General features: G+C 34.1%; 1 protein-coding gene across 4 annotated transcripts in view; it reads right to left on the reverse strand.

Annotated features, from left to right (window-relative positions):
• Window positions 1-300: 300 nt before the first annotated feature.
• ZDHHC21 (zinc finger DHHC-type palmitoyltransferase 21) overlaps window positions 301-27,220 on the reverse strand; it is a 62,260-nt gene continuing 35,340 nt past the window's right edge. For 2 of the 4 annotated variants that reach the window (XM_038552415.1, XM_038552416.1), the window contains exons 7-8: window positions 16,559-16,675; window positions 11,822-12,626 (exon numbers count right to left, since the gene is read on the reverse strand). In XM_038552415.1, the coding sequence (XP_038408343.1) occupies window positions 12,378-12,626; window positions 16,559-16,675 (366 nt within the window). In that variant the 3' untranslated portion in view covers window positions 11,822-12,377. Of the gene's footprint in view, window positions 3,374-3,920; window positions 3,965-11,814; window positions 12,627-16,558; window positions 16,676-27,220 lie in introns of those variants that run through there. The other 2 variants (XM_038552417.1, XM_038552418.1) reach the window with 2 other exon arrangements.

The raw sequence follows: 27,220 nt of genomic DNA on the forward strand, positions 1-27,220 counted from the left end.
ATATAATCGTTCAAGAGGTGTAACTTAGAGTCTCTAGCTAAAAATATTTCATTTCCAGAAGCCCAACTCCAAACTTCACTGATCTAAAGCATCCTTTAACATATATTTTGCTTAAAAATGAAAGGGAATGTTTATAAGGAAACAAAGCGACCATATCAGTAATCCCACTGCTCATAACTATTTTCTGATGCTCAACATCATTACTTATTTACATCCAAAGTACATAACACAATGATTACCAAAGCTAGAGCTGTAACTCTGAATAAGATAATTAAAAAAGAATGCAGAAAGGTATAGAAAGAATTATTAATCTCTCATTTTTAATGCAGTAGAATCAATAAAAAAAGTCATTCCAAAACTGAAATTAAAAAAAAAAAAAACGTATCTTTTTTCGATATTGATTAAAACACATTAGGTACTTGCTTGCCAATGTAACTACAGTAAGGTTCTGTGTTTTGTAATAAATTGGTCATTTTAGGTAATGGCTTTCCCAATCCTAAGGACTTAATCTGCCCAAGTAAGATTTAAAATAAAATTCATGAAACAGTTTACATTTGTTTATCCTGATCTGACAGAAATTTCTAATTGAGAATAAAAAAATATAAGAATATACATAATGAAGCAAGGTAGTTATCACATTTATATGAGCTAGACATTGCCATCATAAACTGGAACAGACTGATTTTCATAGACTCTTACATTTTTGTACATACAATCCCCCTAAGCTCTGACATGTTCAGAATTAGGCTATACAACGAATTGCGGGGTAGTACATCTCTAGAGCCAGGATAATTATACCAATTAGCCAAAAGAGGGCGCAGACGGAACACAACTAGACTTCCTGCACTCCCTGGGAACCGGCTGGTTGGTTTCTTTCAAGTAGTGGCACAAGAATTACAAACCCAGTTAGGTGTGCTAACTTCGGAATACTGAAAGTTACAGCATACGGATATACAGATATGCTTTAATATAGATTCTTATATAAATAGATCGATATAGAGCATTTCTGCCATTCAAACAAAATAAATATATGCCTTGCTTAGTGTATCAGTTTGTATCCCAGTAACTTAGAAGAGTAAGGTGGCAGGATCAAGACCAGGGAGGTAAAGAGAAAGGAGGAAAGAAAATGTGCCTAGAAGTGGTATGTCTGAGAAAACTAAAAACAATCTTCGGGAAAGGGACCACCTCTGGCTCTCATTGCTAAGGCAGAGGTTGGCACTGCGGACCTCCCAGGTACATAACTTTAAGGTAGTTACTGCTACTACATGAAGTATAAATATGTCCGTAAAGCTCTTTAGGGGGTCTACAGTTGGCTTTGCTTTTGCTCAAGGTTCTCATTTGACAGGAATGTATACAGCATAAGGCATTTGACTGATATCTATCTATATATCTACACATTACCTCCCTATTAACAGTTCTGTCACCAGACCAAATTTGGTCAATATGTTAGCTTGCACAAAACCCAACTCAGTTGCCTGACACGAACATACTAATTTTGTGATTCATTAAGCTCTATAAATATAACTTCTCATATTAAATTTACTATGCATCTTATCAGCACCAATAAATATTTTCATCTGCCACGTCTAAATTTTTAAATAATAAAGTACTGCAGTCAGAACATGAAAGACATGGTATTTATATCTCTGAGAACAGCTTATTCAATTATTTTAGAAGGTATTTACAATTCCTGAAAGAACTAACTACAGTAGAGTTAACTGGCTGACAATGGAAATCTGTTTCATGATTTCTCAGGTATGACTCCCTACTCTCAGAACTAAAAGGAAAATATTGATATGCTCCAAGAACAGCAGACCTCTTCAATCTTCTCTTCAAGGCAAAGACTGTGAGGGCATACACTTTCTAAAAAGATATATGGATTTTGCAGTATTCTCATGGAAAAAATATAAAAGCTGAATTTCTTTTCAAAGCATGCTAAATGTCTTTTCACACAAATCATCTATGCTTTCCAAGAGACCATCACCATTAGAAATTTAAATTTGTATAAGCTAATGATAAATATAGATCATTATGTTTTCTTATTTTTAAGGTCATTTCTTAACGTTAGCTACTAACAAAAGGTATGTCAATCCAAATTTGTAGTTGGCTGATTAAAATTTCATTTCAATGTGGGTGATTATAGGTACGCAAGAGTTACTTATTTTTACTTGCAACTTCCTATACAGTTTCATTATGAGTTGGCCAATACCTATACATATAAACGTCCAATATGTAATTTTAGATATACTAGTAGGTAAAGAAAAAAGTACATATGTTTTTCAAAAGCACAATATTCCTCTTTATACTGTACATTATATATTATCTAGTTACACTAGTATTTTAAAAACATATGCATTCTAATATAACTGTACTAGAAAAGGTATCTGTGGAATTATTGCAAATCCTCTACCCTTTTTGCTCACCAAAATCTTAGGGTAAAACAGAATACATGCCTGTGTGGTCAAAAGTTCCATCTTGGAGCATTTTAACAACAACCAATAATCACATCAGTACCGGGAAAAGAAACGGGAAAAGCTAATATGGGAAAAAATCTTTCCTTTAAAATAAGGTAGGTAGTTGGGTGCTTTATTTTAGTGGTGTTTTTATTTTGTTTTTGGTGAAGAGAAAAACAGAAAACATTAGAGAGCTACTTCTAAGAAAATACTGCCCTTTTTCAGTTGTTTTTGGTTTTTTGTTGTTCAATTCTATGCTGTATTAAAAGAATCCTGCAGCACATGTAAAAGGCAGTATTTATTACTACTTAAGCTATTATGTATGTGAAAAAGAAAATTTACATAGAATATAAGGTGTATCAACTTTTGTAAACCCGAAGCATTAAATTCAGATTTGGTTAGTACTGCTTAAGAGTGAAAAATTTAAATAAACATCTGAAATTTCCCATAAATTAAAACCTATAACACTGTCAGTACTAAAAAAAAAAATATGTACAATTATTTTATCTCAATCACCGCCTTTTGGGTTTAATAATAAAAGCATTTAAAGAAATCCCTGTGGAAAGCTAATTTGAAAGTAAACATGCTTTAAAACTTAAATATAGATCTCGTATTAGTCCCACAACAGGATCAAGATCACTATTAAAATAAAGCCTGGGGCACATTATGATGCCTAAGATTGGTGGGTGGATTTTAATTGACTTGAAGACTGTCATAGTTCTATTATCAGAAAACCTGTAACGCATTTCCAGCATGGAGGACCCATCTGTGCCCACCATCCATCTGTTTAGACGTGATTGGCAAAGTGGTAGGGAACTCGCAGTGGTTGCCTCTGCCTGAAAGGAATAAACCACAGGATCTTCCAACGAGTGCCAAAAACTTCTGAGAAGGTCTGCTGCCATGGCTTTCGGGGCCTCGATCTACAGAAGACAGCATTATTAGTGAAAGACAGCACTCCCATGGTGCACTTCAGTCAGCTAAAACAATACAGGTTGGCTGGGGATCCATTACTGGACTCTGATGAATTGTGTCCCAGCATCACAAATACAGCTTTTCTTTCATTATGGCATGCAGCTGAGTTTTAACTCTGGCTAGCAGATATTGTATCTGTGTCGTCAATCAACCTAGGGCAACTTTTGAAGCAGAGGAGAGTCTCAGGATTAACAGGATGTGTGTCAACAACACAGTAGCAAATCTCTTTTGATGTACTTTCAGGACAAATAATTTAACTTACTTTAGTTAGACAAGTAACAAGAATGATCAGTACTTATTTTGTTTGAAAACTATCATGGCTTGAAGACCCCTACTGTAAGACTGGATTATGCTTGTCTAGCTCAGGCTTTAGACAAGGCACCAAGAAAAAGCCATCATTATGTTATCTTTCCACTACATGCACACATTTTTCAAATGTGGCCAGCTGTTTCCATTTTTAAATAAGAGCACCACAGACTTCGCTTTTATACTTACATTTCTTCACAACAGTTTGACATCTTTTCAATAGATGTTGTATCCTATTAAAAATTAAAGAAAAATTATACTCAGATGTAACAAAGTTATCAAGGCTTTCTTCCATATCTACTTTATGAACCTTTTCATCATATTCAGAGAATATTCTAAAGATTTAAACAGTTTACATATGGGTACTAAGAATTTTAAATTAACTGCATACATTGCTGAAATCCCCTTGACAAAAACAGAATGAACATTACACTGTGCCAAATTAAAAAAAATTATTCAATTACAAAACCTCACAAAAATTGTAGGAGTCTCACTTTATTAAAACATAACCCTTTATTATATTTGCTTTCTTTGATAATTCTTTTAAAAGTCTAGGATTTATTTTTAATTCAACTGTTAGTGAATAGGCACTAAAAATTAAATACCAAAATGATGAATTAAAGGCACTCATGAACAGAGAACTGCCAAGGGCCAAAGAGTGCTACTGGTTCTGGATTTCTATAAACAAATACAAATCCAACAAGACAATCTATGCATTTGCCACATATTACAGCATCTATTATTCTGAAAAGTAAACTTTTTTTAACACAAAAAATCAGTATCTTCATAATAATACAATTTTATGTGTTTTCTATAGAGCTCTAACACAAATATGTGAGCAAAACAATTTAACGAAGAAAAGACCATTTTCTAGACATGCTGGTTTCATGTACATTAAGAGAAAAATCCATCCTCAATCCACTGAGAAACCGTGACAGTACGTAATATCCAAATAATCAAAACACAAATCACACAATCTTATTGTAGACATATATTTATATCTTAAGCATACTTCAAAGCACTACAAAGAAAATACGTTCTTTTAAATATATGAAAAAAGGCAAGTTTTCCTCCTCTCATCCTCTAATAGCTTGCTCACATATGGCAGGTAGACTATGCTGTTATTAAGCAGTACTATTCATGCAAATATCTGGGGTGACAACTCCAATGCCAAGAACTTCTTTGGTTGTAAAACTCTCTTCCAATGATACTAATAAAAAACACTCTGACTTTAAAAATCTCTTTATAGAAGTTACATCAATGGCTCACAATATTAAGTTCTTAATGTATGAACAGCTGAATAACTATAGTTAGCCCACAAATGAGAAAATTATTTTTTTAGATGACAAAGTCACCAATAGCAGTGTTTCATTTCCATATTTCCTGGGAATTTGTGACAAGATTGTAGATTAGCCACATATTCCATATTCATTAGTTTTCCTATCGTGCTTTGAAATTCATGGTATCCAATGACAAGTCTATTTATAATTAACTTTTCTCAGCTCTGTTGCATAATTTCCTCAAAATAACATTTTACTTTGTGACAACACAGTCTGCAAATACATGAGAACGTTGATTATGGGCTTAGCGGAAAGTGGGGCCTCTGCTTCCACATCTGTATGGAAAGTGAATGAAGTAATTTTAACGGGTTCTTAGCAATGATGGGTGACAGGTTGCCCCAAAACAATGAAGGCAGGTTGTGCAATCAGGCAAAAGAAAAACAGGACAGAGGTCTGTAAGTGTTCCTAGGACAGGTAAGTAAATGGCCTTAAATCACACTTGCAGAGAATACTTACAAACTATTTTGAGATAGGAAAGGTGACTGACTACAAAGTCACTACTATACCTAGTATTATTGGAAATTTTTACTATGCATAAATTTACAATTTGATTGAAACTTTGAGGAACTTATTTGTGGCAGTAAAAGAATCAACTTCAAAGTCTTTGGATTCAGACATTACGAAAAGCTTTTATTTCCAAGTGCTTTTGATATCTTTCCAGGATCTGGTTCAAGAAATAAGTAGAATAGTACCTGTTAAGTCACCATAAACAGATGGTTATTCTATCAAAGAATGTGATGTTTACCATGATGTTTTGAACAGGATTTGTGAGGCTAGCCAAAAAAAGGTGTTTTTCCCCTCTATGAATAGCAAATGATTATTTCTCTGAAACTCAGCTATCAAGAATACTATTGTAAGAAAAAAAATACAATTTGTATTTGAATAGCCAAACATGGCACAAATATGTCCTTGTGTTGCTCAGAGCAACACAAGTTATCACGCTACCACATTCGTAAACACGATAGGAATTGCAAACCAGAGGAGAGAGGGTTCTACTGGCAGAGAACACTGAAAACCACAACTTAGTGCCAAAAGTGCCAACTGAGCCTTCATATACTGTTTGTTTTGTGCTGCAAAGCAGGGAAATGTGGGATATTTTAGAAAAAAAATAAAAATAAATAAAATAGATGTTGGTGCAGATTATTTCATTCAGCATGAAAGATTCAATACCTTTAGTACCGTCAGGAAAGATACTCAGAAAACTTTGTTCTTCAAAGAATGATAAGAAACAAGGTTTTTTTGTTGTTGTTGTTTGTTTGTTTTTAGAAACAAGTTTTTATAGTATGTTGTCTACAATTGGAATAGTTTACCCAGAAAAATACGTCATGACGATGGGTCTAGTGACTAAAATATCTAAGACTTCCATCTATCTGCATAACTAAGAGATATATGAAAATCCCTTCCTATTTTATTTTTAGAGAGAGGGAAGGGGGGGAGAGAAGATGAGCATGTGCAAGGGAAGGGGGTGGGACAGAAGAAAAGGGAGAGAGAGAATCTGAAGCAGACTCCACGCCCACTACAGAGCCCAATATGGGGCTTGATCTCACAGCCCTGAGATCATGACCTGAGCCAAACTCAAGAGCTTGATGCTTAACCAACTGACTCACCCAGGTGCCTGTTTTCTTATTTTAAGAACTGAAAGTTTATTTTCTAAAAAAGTAAACTGGAAACAGCAAGATCTATATGGGCTTTGCCTATTTTATCAACAGTTACTCTATCTTCTCCTGCATGTTGGTCTTACCCTAAGAAATGATCTTTCAGGGCACCTGGGTGGCTCAGTGGTTGAGTGCCTGCCTTCGACTTGGGGCATGGTCCTGGGTTTAGGTATCAAGTCCTACATCGGGCTCCCTGCAAGGAGCCTGCTTCTCCCTCTGCCTATGTCTCTGTCTCTCTCTGTGTGTCTCTCATGAATAAATAAATAAATCTTACAAAAAAAATATCTTTCAGATTCAGTCTAAGAAAGTAAGTTAAAATATCCTAACTGATAAGATTATATTTGGAAATGGAGGAGAGAGAAGTAGTTCCTAACAGAAAGTCAGAGGGAAGTATTTATTGTTTGTTAGAAAAATTAGGAGTATTGGGGGCCAAAGAGCAAGAATTTATCACCAAACATTTCCTGGTTAACAGTCCTAAGAATCTGGCCCTCCTGGAATAGACAGCTTGATGATACAATCCATCCAACTGACTCATCCTGTTTTGAGTTCATTTTCACCAAGCAACACTGCCATATATGTTGTTGTACAGGAGAAAGAATGTGCTGGAGAGTACTTTGGCACACCTGACAACTACATATAAGGGAATAAACAGTCAATCTGGTTTATATGACTATCACTTTTGAAGTAATAAACATTATTGCCTCTGGGCCTAACTCTGGAAACGTGTTCAAAGTGGAGTTTCTACACCTGCCAAACTGAAAACTTGATGCAATTTAAGAGCATTCTATCACAAAGACATTAAGACAGCTCACTCTAACCTCAATGATTGCCTACACTCTTTATTCTTACTTTATTGCACATACCTAATTCAATGATTCTGTTGATTTAATCTGGAGTTTAAAAAACTGCTCAGGAACTTTATTCATGAGAGATTATATATCTGTTTTATCTATCACTAATGTCTATTAATTCTAAGATAGACTTTTGCTTGACTTCCTAGCACCTCTTATCCATGTATGGACAGCAGCTTTATATCTTCCATGGCACCAAGCAGCAAAACTCTTCCGAGTGGATACTCAATATATGCCTGCAGCACTAAACTCACTGAACATGGACAGAAATAGCATGATTCCTTAATTTCTTTCATTGCAATCCAAAGAGAGAATATTTCCTGTTAATCATAGCTCTCTCTCCTCCTTTGAAGCCAGAACTCACTATATTCCTCATTTGAAATAATCAGTTCTTTAAGCATCTATCTCCAACAGAGGACCTATATCTTTTATTAAAGCTGTATCTTTTATTACAGATCTGAAGTTCATATAAACATTTAATCAGTCATGGAATCAAAGTGAGAAGGCAGCAGATCTTATATGTATAGTCACTGAAAATCTCTTTCCAAAATAATTCCTGTACTTCTCTTCATCAAGCCACTTTCTGGCTGTGTAACCTTAGGAAAGTTACTAAAACTCTGTATCTCAATTTTCAAATAATTCCTTACTCTTAGCTTTTGTAGGCATTAAATGAGTTAATATATATTAGAGCCCTTAATAAACCCTCAATAAATGGTAGCCCTACTTTTTACTAGATATTGCCTACTATACTTTTTATTGATATTTATTGATATACTATACTCTTTTTGAGAGGGCTGAGAGATATAATATCTCAATTATATTAGAATATAATTTTTAAAAAGTGGATTGTATAATGAAAGATAAAATAACGGGGACTATGGGAGACTACACAGATAATCCAATGTCCACAAGGGGCTTACAATCCAGTTGAAAAAATAAATACTATGTACATAAACCATGATTCATTTACTCATTTATCCATCTATCAAAAATATACTAAGACATATTATACCACAGTCCTTAGAATCAAGGAGCTTATAGTCAGTGAAAGCAGTCAAGTAGACAAGATAATTTGTAATACACAGAGAATGACAGAGAGAATGGTTACATAAAATAACATATTGTTTAAGTAAGCCTTAGGCTAAATATTTGGAACAGCTGGAAACCATGTTCACAATCAACACTCCAGGTTAACAACTCTTACATTTTTAATACAACATTATACTTTCAATAAGATTTCTGGTTACCAGTATACTGGTAAGTAAGATTGGTTAATGTGCTTCTCTGCCTGAGATTTAGGGAGTAACAAAAATATTAACAAAATATGACAGAGAGAAGCACAGGAATCATTGTGGGAAAGATCTACAAGTTAACTATAAATACAGGATTCAGTGCTTCCTCCAATCCTACAGTAATATTTTAAAGTCAGATCAAAAATTCATGTAGATTCAGAACATGAGAAAATGAATGGGTAAAAATTCAAGTAAAATGAAAACTCGTAACTGTTTAGCTTCTTTACCAAAAAGCGCATCAATTTAATCACTCAAGTAATTAATAATGCTTTGAGAAAATTAAAATGCACTATTCCTATGGAAGAACTTCTAGAAATAGTTTTAGATAGTTAATTACTTGCAATTTTATCAGAAATACAAGAAGACTGACACTGAGCCAGAGAGATGACACAACACAAATATACTTTTCACAGAGGAACGTGTTTATGCTAAAGAGCAATACAATTCCACACATAATAACTTTGATGCTAGAGGCATTTTTTAAAAGAATGCTTTTGTATTACTATTATGCAATGTAACTTAGTATGTATTTAAACCAATTCTTTGGCAAGGGAGAACCTAGGTTCTATAAAGTTCTCTATATATTCAAAGTTCAAAGAAATATTAATTAGCCAATACTTGTGTATAATATTAAAAGCATATAAGAAATGGCATTTTTAATTCTCATGATTTTTCTAGGTTTTTAAAACCCACTAAGAAGATATTTCAGTTAATATTACAACTAGAAGATTCTATTAGAAATATTTTGTTTTTATTAAACAAAAAATATAATTCAGAATAGAAAACAAAATGTTATACGGAATGCCCTTTATAAAAATGTTAAGTAAGCTGAGTTCAGCATAATTAGCCATGATTTCCATATTTGCAATGCTGATCTGTAGTTGAGTAAACCAAACATAATTTGTACAGAGACTATACTGAATGTTGCTATTCACCACACTGATTCAGTGGCATACTTGGTAAAATTTAATTATAAGGATTAATAATCTCGGGGCTACATTTCTGGGTATATATTAAAAGGCAGGTAAGTCCACTAATTGTCTGATTAATGAGAATGCCATTCAGTGGATAATCTCATTTAAACTAACTGAACATTTTGAACATAAGATACTTTTCATTGTATAAAATAATCAAGTTAAAGTTAAGTCACCCCTGCATTTGTGATTCTTTCTGCATTTGAGTAATCATGAATCAGGATGTGGGGAGGGGGGAGCATTTTCCCCCTTTTAATTTGAAAAGCTTTACTGTAAGCTATCTTTTTAGTAATTCAAGTAGAGTCCAACAACAGTACCTGGGAGACTAACTGAGCAAAAGCTCAAATTTTTTCTTTGAGAATTTAAAGCTCAAAACCACAGCTAAATACATCTTCCCCATCCTGCCCTCAACCTCACCACAACTGAGAAAAGCACTCTGCTCCAGAGGCGCCATCAAAAGCTTAAGCTATTATATAAACTCCACGGTGCCCAGGAAACAAAAATGCTGGTATACAAAATTTAGATAAACTGTCAGAGCAGTGTCATGGTACACAATAGCTCACTGTCAGAACCTCACCAGAAGGCGCTGTACCAGCTGTTAGAGCGCTTCTTGATGAACTCTCCCCAAGCCCAGTGACTGAAAACATGACTAATACAATCATCCAGCACTATGAGTACTGGTGCTCATCAGAATGGACATTATTCTTGGCTGTGTGTGAACTACTGCTCAATAAGAAATTCTGACAACATCAATTACATTAATAACAACATCACTATCCATTTCGGAAACAGAAACAAAAAGGCTAAGCAGACTAAGTAAGGAATAATTAGAATAATCTGCTCCCTAAATAAAGAATGCTTCAAAGCAGATTGCTCTGAAAACATTTTAACTTCAATATTAATTTTAGTAAATATGCACAAACATATCTTTAAACATATGTCTAAAATTAAATCTAAAAATAATCAAAGGTAAATCCTCTAAAATTGGGTTTAAGATAGTCTATTGCACAGAAACATCTGTTTGTGTTGAGATCTTTTAACCTTGGAAATGAGATTAGAAATCCACTGTTTTTAAATTTAATTTCTAGTTATTTTATCTGGGTCACAGATAATCTGCTCTTGTTAAATCTAAAATGACATCAGATAATCATTACTGTAATTATCCTGTTACCTTCTACTATAAATAAGAAGACAGGATCTTCTCTCTCACATGGACAGAAATTATTTATTTATTCCAAGTAAGAATAAGGAAAAAATTACTGAAAACGGATGTGCTGCTTCCTCAAAACCTCAATCTAAATCTAAAAAGGACAGCATTTGTTTTGCCTATTTGTTGTCTAATAAGCCTATATTCAAGTTATGTAATGATACAGTTTATATAATGAAATAATACTCCTACCAGTGTTTTCCCAAAATGCCTCCTGGTCTTTGGAATGCAGGAATAGGGGAAGGAGGAAGACGTCAGTGGAAGGATTAAATTTACTGTGATTCCTTCTCCTTTTCTTTCGTAAGCTACCTAACAAATTCATCACTTCTTTCACATTGTGAGAGATGCTTGGATTCAAATTACTACAAAAACACTCCCAGGTGTGAAATTTCCTGTGGGTAGTACTAATTTTTTCATAAAATGAAACAGCAAGCATACTGTATTTTAAAAAAGCAAAATCGGGATCCCTGGGTGGCGCAGCGGTTTAGCGCCTGTCTTTGGCCCAGGGCGCGATCCTGGAGACCCGGGATCGAATCCCACGTCGGGCTCCCGGTGCATGGAGCCTGCTTCTCCCTCTGCCTGTGTCTCTGCCTCTCTCTCTCTGTGACTATCATAAATAAATAAAAATTTAAAATAAATAAATAAATAAGCAAAATCTCTGTATTTTTAATTTTAATTAAAAATATTAAATTCTTTTATTTAAATACTGATAATTCATTAGATTTAAAATTAATACTGAGGTTTAACAACTTTAAATAATTAAACCTTAAAGAGCCTTAAATCAATGTGAGGAGGAGTACATTCTGGAAACCATAAAAGAAATTTTGTTTTTAATCCCAAAAGAGTGATGCTAGAAGCTCACTATGAAAGCCCAGAAAATGGAATTGAAATTTACTGTAAATGTCCAAAGTACTTAGATTCAATAGGAGGTAGAGTGGGTAAACACTGGACTAACAAATATATATCTTAACACTGCATTCTTTTTTTGAATGTTTCACAAATGTATAATTTCTACAGATATCAGAACTGTTTAGTAGAGTATTCTGAGAGGGCACTATATGTACACAGAAAGAAATGAAACTTTTGGAGAAAGCATTATATAACAAATGTGGTTTCTACTTAGTTTTAGAAATAGCACAACATCAGAACCCAAACTCCCCATCTTAAGACAATGAAGTGCTGTTCAGTATTATAGCAAAAGAAAAAATCATGCAATTTGGAAAATATTAACATGTTGGTAATACAGAAAAGAGTCAGAATAAAATCTGGTATCATATGTCCTTTAAAAACCAACAAATTCAGTAAGTAATCTGATATTCTTCATCCTTTAAAAAGCAACAAATTCAAAAAATAACTTTATGGCCAATTCAAAAGTGAACACTAAAATTTTATAGTGGAGATTCTTGAAAGATTTTTGAAGACTTTGCTGCCAAACTTCCTTCTCTGAAGCTTCTGGGGCTGCTGGGTAAGAAGGAACCTGTTGCCCCCAGCTATAAACCCAATGACCCTTATAAGTAACTTGCACTCTTAGCAGCAACATCCCAAATGTCCATTTCCAGCCATTCATCATTAGAAACTGAAAAAAAAATCTGAGAATTATCATTTCAGGGGATATAAACCTCTACCAATGATCTTGGCAACTGCAAAAGTGAAAATTCAAAGTGTGAGTATAATCTAGCAATTCTGACATAATTTAAAGATAGACTATAAAACAATTATGAATTAGTAGTATAAGAGTAGAGAAAAGAGGCAAAGACCTACTTTCATCTTCACTACTGTTATTAAAACCATGTTATTCATCATCATTCAAGAAATCATGATATTAAAAAATATTTCAAGCTGATTAACAATAAAAGTAATTTAAACAGACATTATACAATCGATGAACAGCGAATAAGCACATGAAGAAGTGTTCGGTATCACGAGTCATCAGGGAAACAGAAATTAAAACAAGATGCTAAAAAAACCGACCTCAGGAGTTGCAATTAAAGGCTGACAACAACAAATGTTGACAAGAATGTGGAGCAACTAGAATTCTCATACATCGTTGGTGAGAGTACAAATGGTACGGTCTCTTGGGAAAAAGATCTGGCAGTTGCTTATGAAACAAAAGATAAACTTTTCTTAAGTGACAAAGCAATTCTTGTCCTAGATATTGCCCCAAGAAAATGAAAGCATGTTAATACAAAAAGACCGAACAAAAATGTTCTTAGTAGGTTTATTCACAATTGTCCAAGCTGGAATCGAGCCAGCCTTCTATCAACAAAGTAAATAATTGTGGCACAGTCATACAGTGCAATACTACTCAGCAACGATAAGTAATCATCAATACATGCAACAACACAGATCAAAAAAGATTATATTGAGTGAAAAACTTATATGAATGACACACATGAAATTCTACAACCAGTACTAATCTATGGTGGGGAAAAATCAGATCAGTAGTGCCTCTGCGGAGGAGGCAGATTTATTGCCATGAGGCATGAGGAAACTTTCTGAGGTGATGGTAATATTCTATGTTATGAAAAGTTTTGGGGTGCACTGCTCATCCAATAGGAACACCCAATAGGAACACTTAAATGTATGCTCTTCACTGTAGGAAATTTTGCCTCAAAGGAAAAAAATGTAAACAAGCATCGAGCTCTAGTTAATGATTTGCATGGTGAACAATTTGATGCAATTTATTTTGATATGTATATCAAAAGATAATATAGACTGATAGTTTGACATGAGATAATTATTCTACTATGTCCATTGTGGCTGGATATTCACCTACCCACATGCAAAATTCTTCAAAATTTCCTGTGTGTTTAGTATTTTTCCTATAAAACCTAGGGAGCAAAGGTTATGAGTACCTTATAAAGTATACAAACACAGGTTATACAGGAAATATGTTTTCCCTCCATTTCTGACTATTCTTTCTGTTCTATTCAGAGGCTGGTTATCACTACCTATATCTAATGTGCCTTTCCAGGGGTAGTCTGAAAACAGATAGAAGGACAGAGAGAGACACACAGCTATTTCCTGCATATTTCTTTTTTTCTGAAAGTTAACATTGTTATTAACATTTCTTACTGATCAATAAGAGGAAAGAACACATTAAGAAAATAGGACACTGACAAATTATATGCAAAATGAATGAAAATAAAATGAGTAAAATTAACACCTAACTTATGAGAGAAGTCATTTTGTTAAGAGCTATATTGTCATATAATTGATATACTATACAATTCACACATTTAAAGTGCACATTTTGATGTTTTTTTTTAGTATGTTCACAGTCATTCAACCATTACCAAATATGTTCAGCACCTCATACAAGAAACCCAATATCCTTTAGCCATCACCTCCAGTCCCCCTAGCTCTCCACTCCTAGTTAACCATTAATCTCCTTTCTGTCTCTACAGACTTGCCTATTCTCCACATTTCATATAAATGGAATTACACAAAGGCAAGACCTCTTATGACTGGTCTCTTTCACTTAGCATAATGTTTTCAAGGTTCATCCATGTGGTAGCATGCATCAGGACTTCCACTTCTTTTTAGGGCAGAATAATGTCCATTGTATGGATAGTCCACATTTTGTATATCCACTCATCAGCTAACAGATATCTGGAGTACTCTCAGTTTGGGGCTATTATGTATGAACAACATTGCTATAAATGTTCATGTACAAATTTTTCCATGTGAACACACGTTTCATTTCTCTGGAGTAGACAACTAGGAGTGGAACTGCTGAATGAAGTGATGATTCTGTGTTTAACTTTTTAAAGAACTGCCAAACTGTTGTCTGCACTGTTTAACATGCCCCCTAACAGTGTGTGAGGATTCTGACTCCTCTACATCCTTACCAACTTTTGCTACTATCTTTTTTTCATACAGCCATCATAGCGTGTGTGAAGTGGTACCTCATCATGGTTTTGATTTTCATTTCTCTGATGACCAGTGTTATAGAGCATCTTTTCATGTATTTTTTGTCCATTGATATAACCTCTTTGAACAAATGTCCATTCAGATTCTTTGACCATGTTTTAATTAAGCTGTCCTTTTATTATTGAGTTACAGGAGTTCTCTATCCTAGATATAAAAAGCCCCTTATCACATACATGATTTACAAATATTTTCTCCCATTCCATGAGCCACCTTTTCACATTCTGGATAGTGTCCTTTGAAGCACAAAAGTCTACACTTTTATTTAACTATATTTTTTTCTTGGTTGTTTGCACTTTGGGAGTCATATCTGAAACACTATTTCCTATTCCAAAATTTACTCTTATGTTTTCTTCTAGGAGTTCTATAATCTTAGATCCTACATTTAGGTCTACAATCCATTTTGAGTTAATTTATGTATTATGGTTTGAGGTAAGGGTCAACTTTATTCTTTTGCATGTGTACATTTAGTTATCCCAGCAGCATTTATTAAAGATTTTTCTTAAAAAAAAAAAAAAAGATTTTTCTTTACCCCATTGAATAGTTTGGGTGCTCCTGTTGAAAATTAGTTGACCATATTTATATACAAATACCTCTAGAGTTTCAATTCTATGTCATATATATATATATATATATATATATATATATATATATATATACCCTTGTGCCAGTACCACACTTTTTTGATTACTGTTACTTTATAGAAAGTTTTGATATGTTTTTTTTCTTACTATACATTGTTTTCACTGAACATATTCTGGTAAACACTTAAGTTTACATATACATTTGCTATACATAACATAACAATGGAGATCATTTCTTACATACATATTTATTTATACATATGTCAATAGTTTCTGCAAAATAAATGTGTAGAGATTGATCAAAAGGACTGTGCATTTTAATGTTTGATACACACTGACAATTCACCTTTCCAAAAGGTTATGCTAATTTACCCTCTATCAACAATGTATAAGAAAACCTTAACCTATATCTTCTACAATGCAGTGTATTACCAAACTTTTATATCATTACTCAATATAATTTTCTCACTTTTTGAACTTCTCTGTTTGATAAATCCCATTTGACTAATAAATATATGCAAAAAATAAATAAGACCTAATTACTAATAAAATGTTTCTACCAGCAACTCCACTTTTTGGAATTTATCTTAAATAGTTTAAAGAGGAAAATGAGATGTTCAAAGTAGTGTAATTTGTAATATAGAAAAAAATATTACACATTAGATGCTGATCAACAGGAAAAGTGTTAACTAAAATATAGTCAAGTCACTAAACAGAGTATATCCAACTATTAAAAACTATAAACATGGAGTCTGTAGTCATACAAAAATATGCTAATTTTTAAAAGCAGGATACAAAATTGTATAATTGTATATATACTCTATACACCTATTGTAACTACTTTAAAATTACATAGGCATATGAAAATGAAAATATATAAATAGCTATGGGTAATTTTCTCCTTTAATTTATAAACTTTTTGTCACTTCTTAGAATTAAGTTCATAATTAGGGAATATGTTCATAAATACATTACATTGAAAAAACATACTTACTGTGATGATGCCAATAAGCTGAGTATAAAAAAGTCCAGTTATTCCAACTAACATAGTGATGCCCATAAAGGCAGCTAGTCTCATTATGGCCAATTCATGCCTAACAACAAAGAGGTCCTATAAGAAGAGAGAAAAAAGACTTAAAACAAATTGACAAGTTATGTAAAATTTCAAAACAGTCAAGAATTAACCCATTAACATTGCTCCCTTATCTTAAAAAAATACTCTCCCCCTTTTAAGTTTATTCCACTTAATCAATACATAAATATTAGAAAATTTCAAAAATAAGTGTTTTAATTCATAGTAGCAAGCCAAAAAATAGGAATTTTACTACTCTTGTATCAAAAAGCCTCAATCCTAAAGTTCCAAATTAGCCAAGCTTATTTACTGTTTCCAGAAAAAAAAAAATAAACAAAAAGAAAACATATAGTGCACAATTACACAGTTACACAAAAGGAAATTTTATTATTATATTTCTAGAGAGTTTGAATGTACAAGCCTGACTCATAGTATTAAAGATCAAGTGATCAAGACACCTAGAGATACGTCACTTAGTCAAAATGAGGGGGAAACAAATGATAGGATCGTGTGGACCAGCTCTCTTTAAGCCTTCTTCACCCATTCAACTATCCATCCACTCAACCATCACCACCAAACACTGTGCTATGTAACAGAAAAGTAAGAATGAGAAAGATATGATCTATGCCCTGAAAAAGCTGCAGTTTATTTCAAGAGAGAACCCAATTTTTTGAAACTCAAAACAACATGATATATGCTCTCTAACAGGGATGCATGCAGAGGACTGTAGAAACACCAAGCAAGGAGGAGAAATGTAAATGCTCTGAGGGAAAGCTGATTTCCTGGCTCAAGGCATAAAAACGAGTCTCTTGAAAGTGAACCCAAGAAAGTGGTGTAAAAATGAAAACAAGAAGCATTTCATTTCCTCTGTTACCAAGCAGAGAGACCAGAAGAGTGAGAGAGAGTTCTGGAAACCTACTGCTGCTAAGCTCTGAAATAATACTTCCACAGTGAACAGAAGCAACAAATGAATGGGAAGGACCCCCAAAATATAACCACCCATATGCTTTTTAAACACTAATTCAGGCTAAGGCTTAAAGATATCTTCCTGGCAACATCAAAAATAGGAAGGTCACTGAACATAATGAGTTTGCTTGAAACAAAAGAACTGGTGCCTTTCTGTGTATCACAGTGACCATCCACCAGACTCAAGCAGAAATCTGAGTCTACACCCAAACCACTCAATTCGTTAGTCTAGAAAAACTTAAAATTCACCAAGACACTCATGATGCTGTTTAGCAGTCAAATTCTGGCAGTCAGTTCAAAAGCTCAGTGAAAAGAGCCTAACGCAGAGTCCTTACAAAACATGCTAAAATAAAAAAATGGAGCCATGTATAAGAAATTAAGTGCAGTAAATTCTGCTATAATGCTGCTTGAAAACACGAAAGTGTTCCAACATGGTCAGTATGTGAAACAACAGCTTGAGCGTAGCAAGAATTCCATTTACTTATGTGTGATTTTTAACTGCAAGAAACCCTACATGATTTTGGAAAACCACACCCTGCTAAACGAAGGTACATGGGAATACACATAACACGTGCACACATCTGAACACCTACTGGCTACCATAATTCATTGTCTGTATTATGAGTCACACTCTGCCACAACTGCTATTACAATTTTCCCTCAGATTTCAGATGGCTCTCCTTCCATTGCTTCTGAGTAAGTCACTTACTGCAACCTGTCTGATGCCCACTTCCACAACTACATGGCAGGTCTCTTTTAAGGTAAAGTGTCAAGTCCAGTATAGTATTATGTATGCATTTCTTAACTATTTAACTGTGAAACCAAGCTGTTGATTTTATTAGGTTCTGATCCTTTTGAGAGTCTTCTGATCCTTTTGAGAGTCACTGACAAAGTTTCTGAGTGTTGTGCCTCCATCTTCCCATAAGCCCTGTGGTTTTCACTGCATAATTTTGCATAGAAGGGTGAATTTCAGAAATGCACATATGGTGTTATAGTAGAGTGGAGTGTAATAAAAATACCATATTTGACCAAATAAAATGCATCTTCTCTTCTCCCAATGAAAAGCTTTTTTAAAAATTTTGTCAACTAGGATTTATAAATCTTGGGGATGATGAGACTAAAAGATCTAATTCTAATATTATATTTATTCACTTGGTTTCATACTTATATTTAAGAGTATTTGTGTAAAACAGTAAAATACCTTGAGAAATTCCATTTTAGCACACTATCTTGGTCATTTAGCACAGTTCTTCAGAGCACAACATCCTTGCTTTATTTTAATTTTTTTTCATGAAGCAATTCTGGGATCTAAAAATTGGTCTGGGAAACTTTATCCAAATCACAAGAACCCGTTTACTATTCAAGATCTTTACTACATCATCAGTGTTGTAGCTGAATGTGTCTCCCCCAAAATCCAGATGTTAAAAACTTAATTCCTAGGACCCTAGAATGTGATCACATTTGGAGACAGAGCCTTTAAAGAGGTGAAGGGCTTAAAACAAGTCCTTTAGGGTGGGCACTAACTCAATCTGACTGGTAGCCCTATAAGAGTAAATTAAAAAACACAGACACCAGGGATGCTCAAGCACAGATGTCCTCATGTGAGGACACAGCGACAAGGTGGTCCATCTGCAAGCCAAGGACAGAGGCATCCAGAGAAACCCAACCTGCTGACTTCTTGCTCTTCGACTTCCAGCCTCCAAAACTGTTGAGAAAATGAATTTGTTGTTTAAGCCTTCCAGTCTCTAATAATTTGTTATGGAAGCCCTAGCAAACTGCTATAATAAAGATATATCTTTATCGTTTTCATTTTCCCATTTCTTTTTGTTGTTGTTGTTAAGAAATGTCTTTATATCCAGAAAACGCATAGGATGTAAGTTCATTTTAGGGAAAAATAACACCACTCGCTCAAGAATGAGAACATCTGAAACCACACAGAGCTTTCTTTTTTTTTTTTGTACATTCCTTTGCTATCATATTCTCTCCCTCACCTCTACCCTGAAGGCAAAGATTACTACTTCATTCTTCATACCATTTGGATACTACCATGTTTTACTTGTATATTGCAAATACCTTCTTCTACTCTGAATCTACCTTTTCACTTTTTTTATGGCATATTTTGATAACTCCAAGTGCTTCAATTTAATGTAAACCAATTTATCAATCTTTTCCTTTAATGCTTTTTATTTCCTGTTTAAGAAGCCTGAGGTAGGGGCAGCCTGGGTGGCTCAGAGGTTTAGCGCCACCTTCAGCCCAGGGCGTGATCCTGGAGATCCAGGATGAGTCCCATGTCAAGCTCCCTGCGTGGAGCCTGCTTCTCCCTCTGCCTGTGTCTCTGCCTTTCTCTCTCTCTCTCTCTCTCTCTCTCTCATGAATAAATAAATAAAATCTCTAAAAAAAAAGAAGCCTGAGGTAATAATGATTTATTCGTCTATTATCATTCAAAGCCTTTAAAAGCTTTATAGTTTTGCCTTTCATATTTAGGTCACTAATCCACCTGAAATTGATGTTTATTCTTTTTGTGCACTGAAACATAGGGGTCTGAATTGGTTTATCCCTATACCAGTGACTTACACTTTAGCTACTATGTCTTTCTACTAAATCTCCATACCTAATGGGCCATGTCACCCCTCTTGTTCTTTTTCAAGAATGCCTCAGTCATTCTAGATAATCTGTATTTCCATCAGAATTTTAAAATTAGTTTTTCAAATTATAATACATAATCAAGACTCTCTCTCTCTCTCTCTCTCTCTCTCTCTCTCTCCATTCAGCTTCATATCTTTCCCCCAGACATCTTGTACTTTTTTGACCATATTTAATTCAGGAACTTCCTGTTTCTTGATTCTATTTAAAAAGTTTTGCTATTAATTTAATTGTCTAAAGGGTTGTCTGAATACATATGATTTTAATTCTAATCTGTTAATGTGATAAAAATACTGATTTTCTAATATAAAAACTACCTTTCATTTCTAAGATCTGATCAAGCTGGTTATGTATATATAATATATATATTCAGTTTGCTACTATTTTGTGTAGAAGTTGTTTATGTTCATAATCAGTCTAGGCTATAATTTGCTTTCTTATCTTTGATAAGATGTATTCAACATATAGTACACATATATGTACATATATGGGGAGAGTTCCCTCTTTTTCTTTTAAAAGAGTTTTATAAGACTAGAGTTCTTGTTTCCTTTCATATTTGATTAGACTAGACCTTACTGGTAAATCTGTGAATATTCTTTGCAAAAGTTTTAACTACTCACTTAGGGTGATAGAACTCCTGTTTCCAATTTCTTCCTGAAGCAGTTTTCTTCTTGGAGCTATACTATGCTTATGATCAGGAAACTCAGTACTGTTAAAGATATCAACTATCCAAACTGATTATAAAATTAATACAATCCCAATAAAAATCCCCCACCAGGAGAGCGCATAGTGTACTGGTGGCAGAGGGTTTTTTGGTTTTCGTTTTTTTTTACTTTTACTTTGTTTCAATTTGTACAAATTACTAAGTAAGCTGTTTCTAAATTTCATTGAAACAAACAGAAAAACCACAGCGAATATCATATCACTCCTATATAAAAAGAAAAAAGTGAGAGGGTTGGTTTACTACATGCATTCTCAATACAGGTTATATGGCTCCTAAGAGGGAGAAAATTTTTTCTTCGGGCGGAGGTGGCGGGGGAAGAATCACGGGTGTTGAATCACCCGTTTCAACAGTTTTGTGCCCAAACACAAATTAATCCTACCTGACAAAATTCTATTACTTGGTATTTAATTTCATTGAAGGAAGCGGAGAAAATGTCTAAAAAGGCTCCCGAAGGAGCAAAAAATAATGAAAAAAAAAAAAAAAAGAGTCTCCACCGGATAACAAAATTTGTTATCTAACTATGGTTATGACAGCATGGTACAACCACAAGGATAGACAAACAGACCAATGGACTAGCAAAGAACCAGAAACAGATACACACATACACTACTTGTTTTATGACGAAGATGGCACTGCAGGGCAAAGTGGAAAGAATTATCTTTTTAATAAATGGTGCTAAATCAATTGGCTATCCACCTATGAAAAAAATGAAACCCTGACTCATACCTCATGAGAAACATAAAAATCAATTCCAGGTGGAAATGTAAAAAAATATAATACTTGGAAGACAATACAGGAGAATTATATTGATGATCTGGGGATAGAAAAAGACTTCTTACGTTGAACCTAAAAAGCACTAACTGAAAAAGAAAAGATTGATAAGTTGGAGTACATGAAAATCAAAAACTTCTGTTCATCAAAAAATATCATCAACACTGAAAAGGTAAGCTAGAGAAAAGATATTTACAACACATGTACTCAAAAAAGAGCTCAAATCTAAAACACTCTACAATTACAAAAAAAAAAAAAGTCAACACCTCTCTAACCACCAAATAGGCAAAATACTTAACATAGGCACACTATATGAAATAGGCTATTCATTTGGTCAGTAAACATATGAAAAGGGGTTCAATACCATTAGTCATTGGAGAAATGCAAATGAGAACAAAAGTCAAGTACTGCTCATCTCCAGCAAAATGGCTAACTTTGTAAAGTACTCTGAACCTATATCCTCTACTAGTGGAGGATTTAAATTTGTAGGACCACTTTGGAAAACTGTGAACAGTATGTAAAGGAACATAGATATATACTTTGAACACTATAACTTCTAGCTTTAAGTCCCAGTGAAACTCATGCACGTATACAGCAAGAGATATGAACAATGATGCTTTCTGGCAACATTAACTATAACAGCCCCAAACTGGAAACAATTCAAATGTCCGTCAGTAGACTGAATAAATTGTCTTATATTAAATGAAACACAGTTGACCTCTGAATACCACCAGCTTGACCACCACCAGTCTACTTATATCCAGATTTTTTTTTACTGTATTAAACATGTACTTTCTTTTCCTAATGCTTTTATTAATAACATTTTTTTTCTCTAGCTTACTTCATCGTAAGAATACAGTATATAACAGGTATTTAAATATGTGTTAACCAACTGTTTAAGTTATTGGTAAGGCTGCCAGCCAATAGTAGACTATTAGCGAAGTTTTGGGAGAGTCAAAGTTATACATGAATTTTCAACTGCACAGGGGTGAGCTCCCCTAACCCCTGCACTATTTAAGGGTCAAACGCACCATGAATATTTATAGCAATATTCATTGCAATGAAAACAAACTCTATCAATGTAACAAAAAGAACAAATCTTAGGCTAACAAATTCTCAACAACCGTGGCACCTCCAATCTGTCGACCCAAATACCATTTCACTACCTATTACTACCTTCCCCCAATACTTTCACTTGACTCCCTGCTTGTTTACACTCCACCGTACACTACTATAACCTCTCCTGAGGACACCATCAACTTTCTTGACCCTCACTTTCACCTTCTGGTTCACTAGCTGCTCCTTCTTAGTCACCTTTCTGATTCCTCCTCCTCTTTCTGCCTTCTAAAAGTTAAGAGTGCCCTGGGCTTGGTCTTTAAACCTCTTTTCTTCTCTCGAAGACAAAAAGACTATACACTTCCTAGAAAATCTCCTATCAGATTCCCTGACTCTAAATACCATCTTTATGCTGAAAGCTCATAAATTTGTAGTACACACCACTCCACTGAAATCCACATTCCTGTATCTGTCTAGTTAACATCTCTTCTTAGATATATTCAATATCCAGGTTATCTCATAGTAAACACATCAAACCAAAGTCTTTAACTTCTTCCTAAAATCAACTCTTCCTCCAGGCTTCTCCACTTTAGTAAGTGATATATTTTTTCCTCCAGTTGTTCAGGCCATGAAATCATCTTCGACTTGTCATATTTTTTTTCGACTTGTCATATCTGATCTCATACCCCACATCGAAATCATCACCAAGTCTTTTAGCTCTTTAAACTATAATGGACCACTTCTCAACACTTCCACCACTCCCATAATCGTTTCATGTTTGGACATTTTAGTAGTCTCGCAACTAGTCTTACTGCTGCCATCCTTATCCTCCTCCAATTAATTCTTCATATCCTTCCCATCAGTTTTCTTCCTAAAATGTAAATGAGTTTGTGTAACTCTGCTCAAGACCCCTCCAATAGTTTCCAAAGTCCCGACCACCAAACATCCTAAAAAAAAACATCTCCAACCTCCAATTCCATCTACCACTACTCTCAATTCAGCTCCTCCTACTTTCTCCCCAACTTGCTCTACTCAAGGTAGGCTGGCCTTCTTACCATTCCTTGAAAATATCAAGTGTGCTCCCGCCTCAGGAGGACTGGACTTTGGTTCTTTCCTCTCCCTGGAATGCTCTTTCTCCCAATATCAGTGACTTGCTTGAGTTCCAGGTCTCTGCTCAAGTATCACTGTTGACACTTTTAGTAAGGCCTTCTCCAACTACATTATCAATCATTAACTTCTATCCCTTACCCAACTGTAATCATACTTAACAATACTCCTTTGCCTGTCATATATGTGTTTATTGCCTGTCTCCTCCAATTAGAATATAAGCTCCTTAATGCAAGAACTTGGTTTTATTCACTGCTGCACCCTCAGAGCCTAGATCAGCGACCAATGCACACAGTAGACACTCAACAAATATTTGTTAAATGACTAAATGAGTATTTTCATAAGTTTTAAAAATAAACTTGTTTTACAAATAAAATTTTATATTACTATAAAATGGTAAGTTTTTATAGCATCAGTAGAAAGCAATTTCTATTTATAAGCTATTATTTTAAGTAGTTTTCTGTGTTTCTAGGAGACTAACCCAAAAATTAACAAGGTTTTAGGTATATGTGATCTTTCTCCTTACTAAAAAGTTTCTCAACTTTAGCATGGTTGATGCTTTGGGCTGAATTACTCTCTGTTGGGGGGACTATCCTATGACTTGTAGGATATTTAGCAGCAACTCTGGCCCCTACCCACTAGATGCCTGAAGCACTCCCAAGATCTGTGACAACCAAAAATGTCTCCTGACATTACCAATGTACTCTTGGGGACAAAACCTCCCTCTTCCCCAGCCCTCTCCCCCACCACTGCACTGCTGGAAGGGATTTGGTTTTCCCTATTTTTCAAAAATGAAAATAGCTTATGTCATAACTGAGATATGTAAAGCATACAAATTTGAATTTTCAAAATGGCTTTATAACCAACTTTACATGCTGAAGTTAGATTCATGTGGCAATTAGACATAACTGCATAAGATATAATCCTGTTTTATCTCTAATGTTATCAGCACTTCTTAGAATAAGCCATAGCTTAAGTTTTAGCATAATATTCCAAAGAAGTTATAGGAGCATTCTGCACCCTCTCTGACATCCAGCCCCCAAGTAAAATGCACTCTTTCAGTTTTGTTAAATCCTAACGGAAACTCAAATCTAAATAAAATTATTCACATTTAATGGCCATCAAGTGTTCAGGATTACACATTAAATTTTGATACAGATATAATTGCAGCTTTCTTAGAGAGCAAACTATACTGGTACCTCACTGCCAGTTTCATGGCTGAGGGTAAAATATTTAGAAAACCCATTTTGTCTGCCTTCTCATATCTTAATAGTAAAAAAAATCTAGAAAAACTGGAGCAATTCAATTAAAAAAAAAACACCATGTGTTCTTGCTACATTTACAATTTAACTTATGATGTTTGGTCAAAGATGAGCAAGATGAGTGCCTGGTTGGCTCAGTTGGTTAAGTGTCCGACTCTTGATTTCAGCTCAGATCCTGATCTGGGGTTCATGGGATTGAGCCCCATGCATGAAGCCTGATTGATATTCTCTCTGTCTCTCCCCCTCTCCTTCTCCCCAACCCCACACATTCTCTCTCTCAAATACATAAATCCTCAAAAAAAAAAAAAAAAAAAAAAAGATGAGACAATGAAATTGCTGCCAGGCTATAACCATTTAAACTCAAAGCGACTGAACCATTCTCAGAGAGAAATAAAAACTGCTAAATCATTTATATTAAATGCTATAATATTCATAAATAGCTATATAAACAAATTTGCCAAATATATATTCAATAGACCTGGTATGCAGGGCAAGGTCAAGATTTATTATAAGGTTTTCATGTTCTATGTATCACTAAAAGCAAAGGGATATATTGACACACACAACTGACAACTGTTAGAATAATGGTATTCTTATTGGGTTTGTTTTTTTGTTTTTTTTTTTTAACTCTCAACCCTGAGATGGAGACCTGAGCTGAAATCAAGAGTCTGGACACTTAACCAATTGAGCCACTCAGGCACCCCAATAATAGGTTATTCTTAAACTGTTTTTTCCCTATTAATATAAACTAGTTATGTATCTGACACTATTACTTTCAAGCAAAAAAAAAAAAATATTTACCAAGGGATGATATTTCTACTACCACTTCAGGATGCACGCACAAAAATGCCAAATGACCATATTAGCATTAAAAAGAATTTTCATTTCATTTTTTCTTAATTCCACACTATTCTTGTCTAGTCTCAACTATTTTCCCCCAAAATCCAAAAAAGTTAAATGCATATTTCAATGATTTTATCTGTTCTAAAGTGATCAAGATAAATCAATGAATGACTTTACAGACACCAAAAAACAAAGTTATTGACTAAGTCTAAAATACTTCTTAAATAGCAACAAATAATAGAAGTACTCAGGATACATTAAAACTGATTATATAGACAGAATAAAATAAATTATAAGGAGATTTACCAACATTCAAAGCTAACTGCAATCCCATCTTCTGGTTAGCCAAAAAGCTACACATCTAATCTGTGGCACTGTTGTATCTGACATCAAATCCTTAGCAACAGTATTAAATATGGGCTCACTGGAATAATAATAATGTATCTTCCTAGCCAAGGATTGGTCAAATTGCTACACATGATTTATCTTCCTCTTCTGAATGTTGGTGGCATGTACCTTTTGTGATTCTCTCCCTGCCATCCCCCTCCTGTCACTCTTCCCATAGCCTTAAATGCAGTGAATATATTAGTTTTGGGCCTTCACAAAAAAATAGGTACAAAAGAATCAATTACAAATTATCTGAATCTACTTCATCTAAAAACAGTTTAAAAGATGATACTTTAGAACTAATGTGCTATGACACAAATGATTAGCTACAAAATCTCTATACTAACAGCTATAAATTATTTATTTCAAAAAGAAAACCACCTCAGATTTTCTCACCTAGAGAGACAGTGTTGCCTATGAGATTGACAGCAGGTACATATTTTTAAAAAATATTTAAGCCATTATAATGCCTTTACAAGGTCTATTTTGACAGTCTTTATATTAGATAAGTTACTACAAATGCATTACCTCAGTAAAAAGTGAAAACAGCAAAGTATGAATTCACCAATCAGGATACTTGATGAGCTTTCTTTGAAGAAGAGATTTTTGTGATGCTTCAGCGTTTTTTAAATCTGTATTTTTTAAAAATTAACAATGCTATCATAATATTGTTAAAAAAAAAAAAAAACCATTAGGGAAAAATACAAAAAGTGCAATAGTATCTTGGTAATATGGAAAGAACACTGATTTAGAGATGGATAGAAATGGCCCAAAATCATACCTCTGCCAAGTGATAACTCTTGGACTAGAGTATTTTTGGAACTC

The sequence above is a fragment of the Canis lupus genome, chromosome 11 (genome assembly GCF_011100685.1).
Source record: "Canis lupus familiaris isolate Mischka breed German Shepherd chromosome 11, alternate assembly UU_Cfam_GSD_1.0, whole genome shotgun sequence".
NCBI classification, from domain to species: domain Eukaryota; kingdom Metazoa; phylum Chordata; class Mammalia; order Carnivora; family Canidae; genus Canis; species Canis lupus.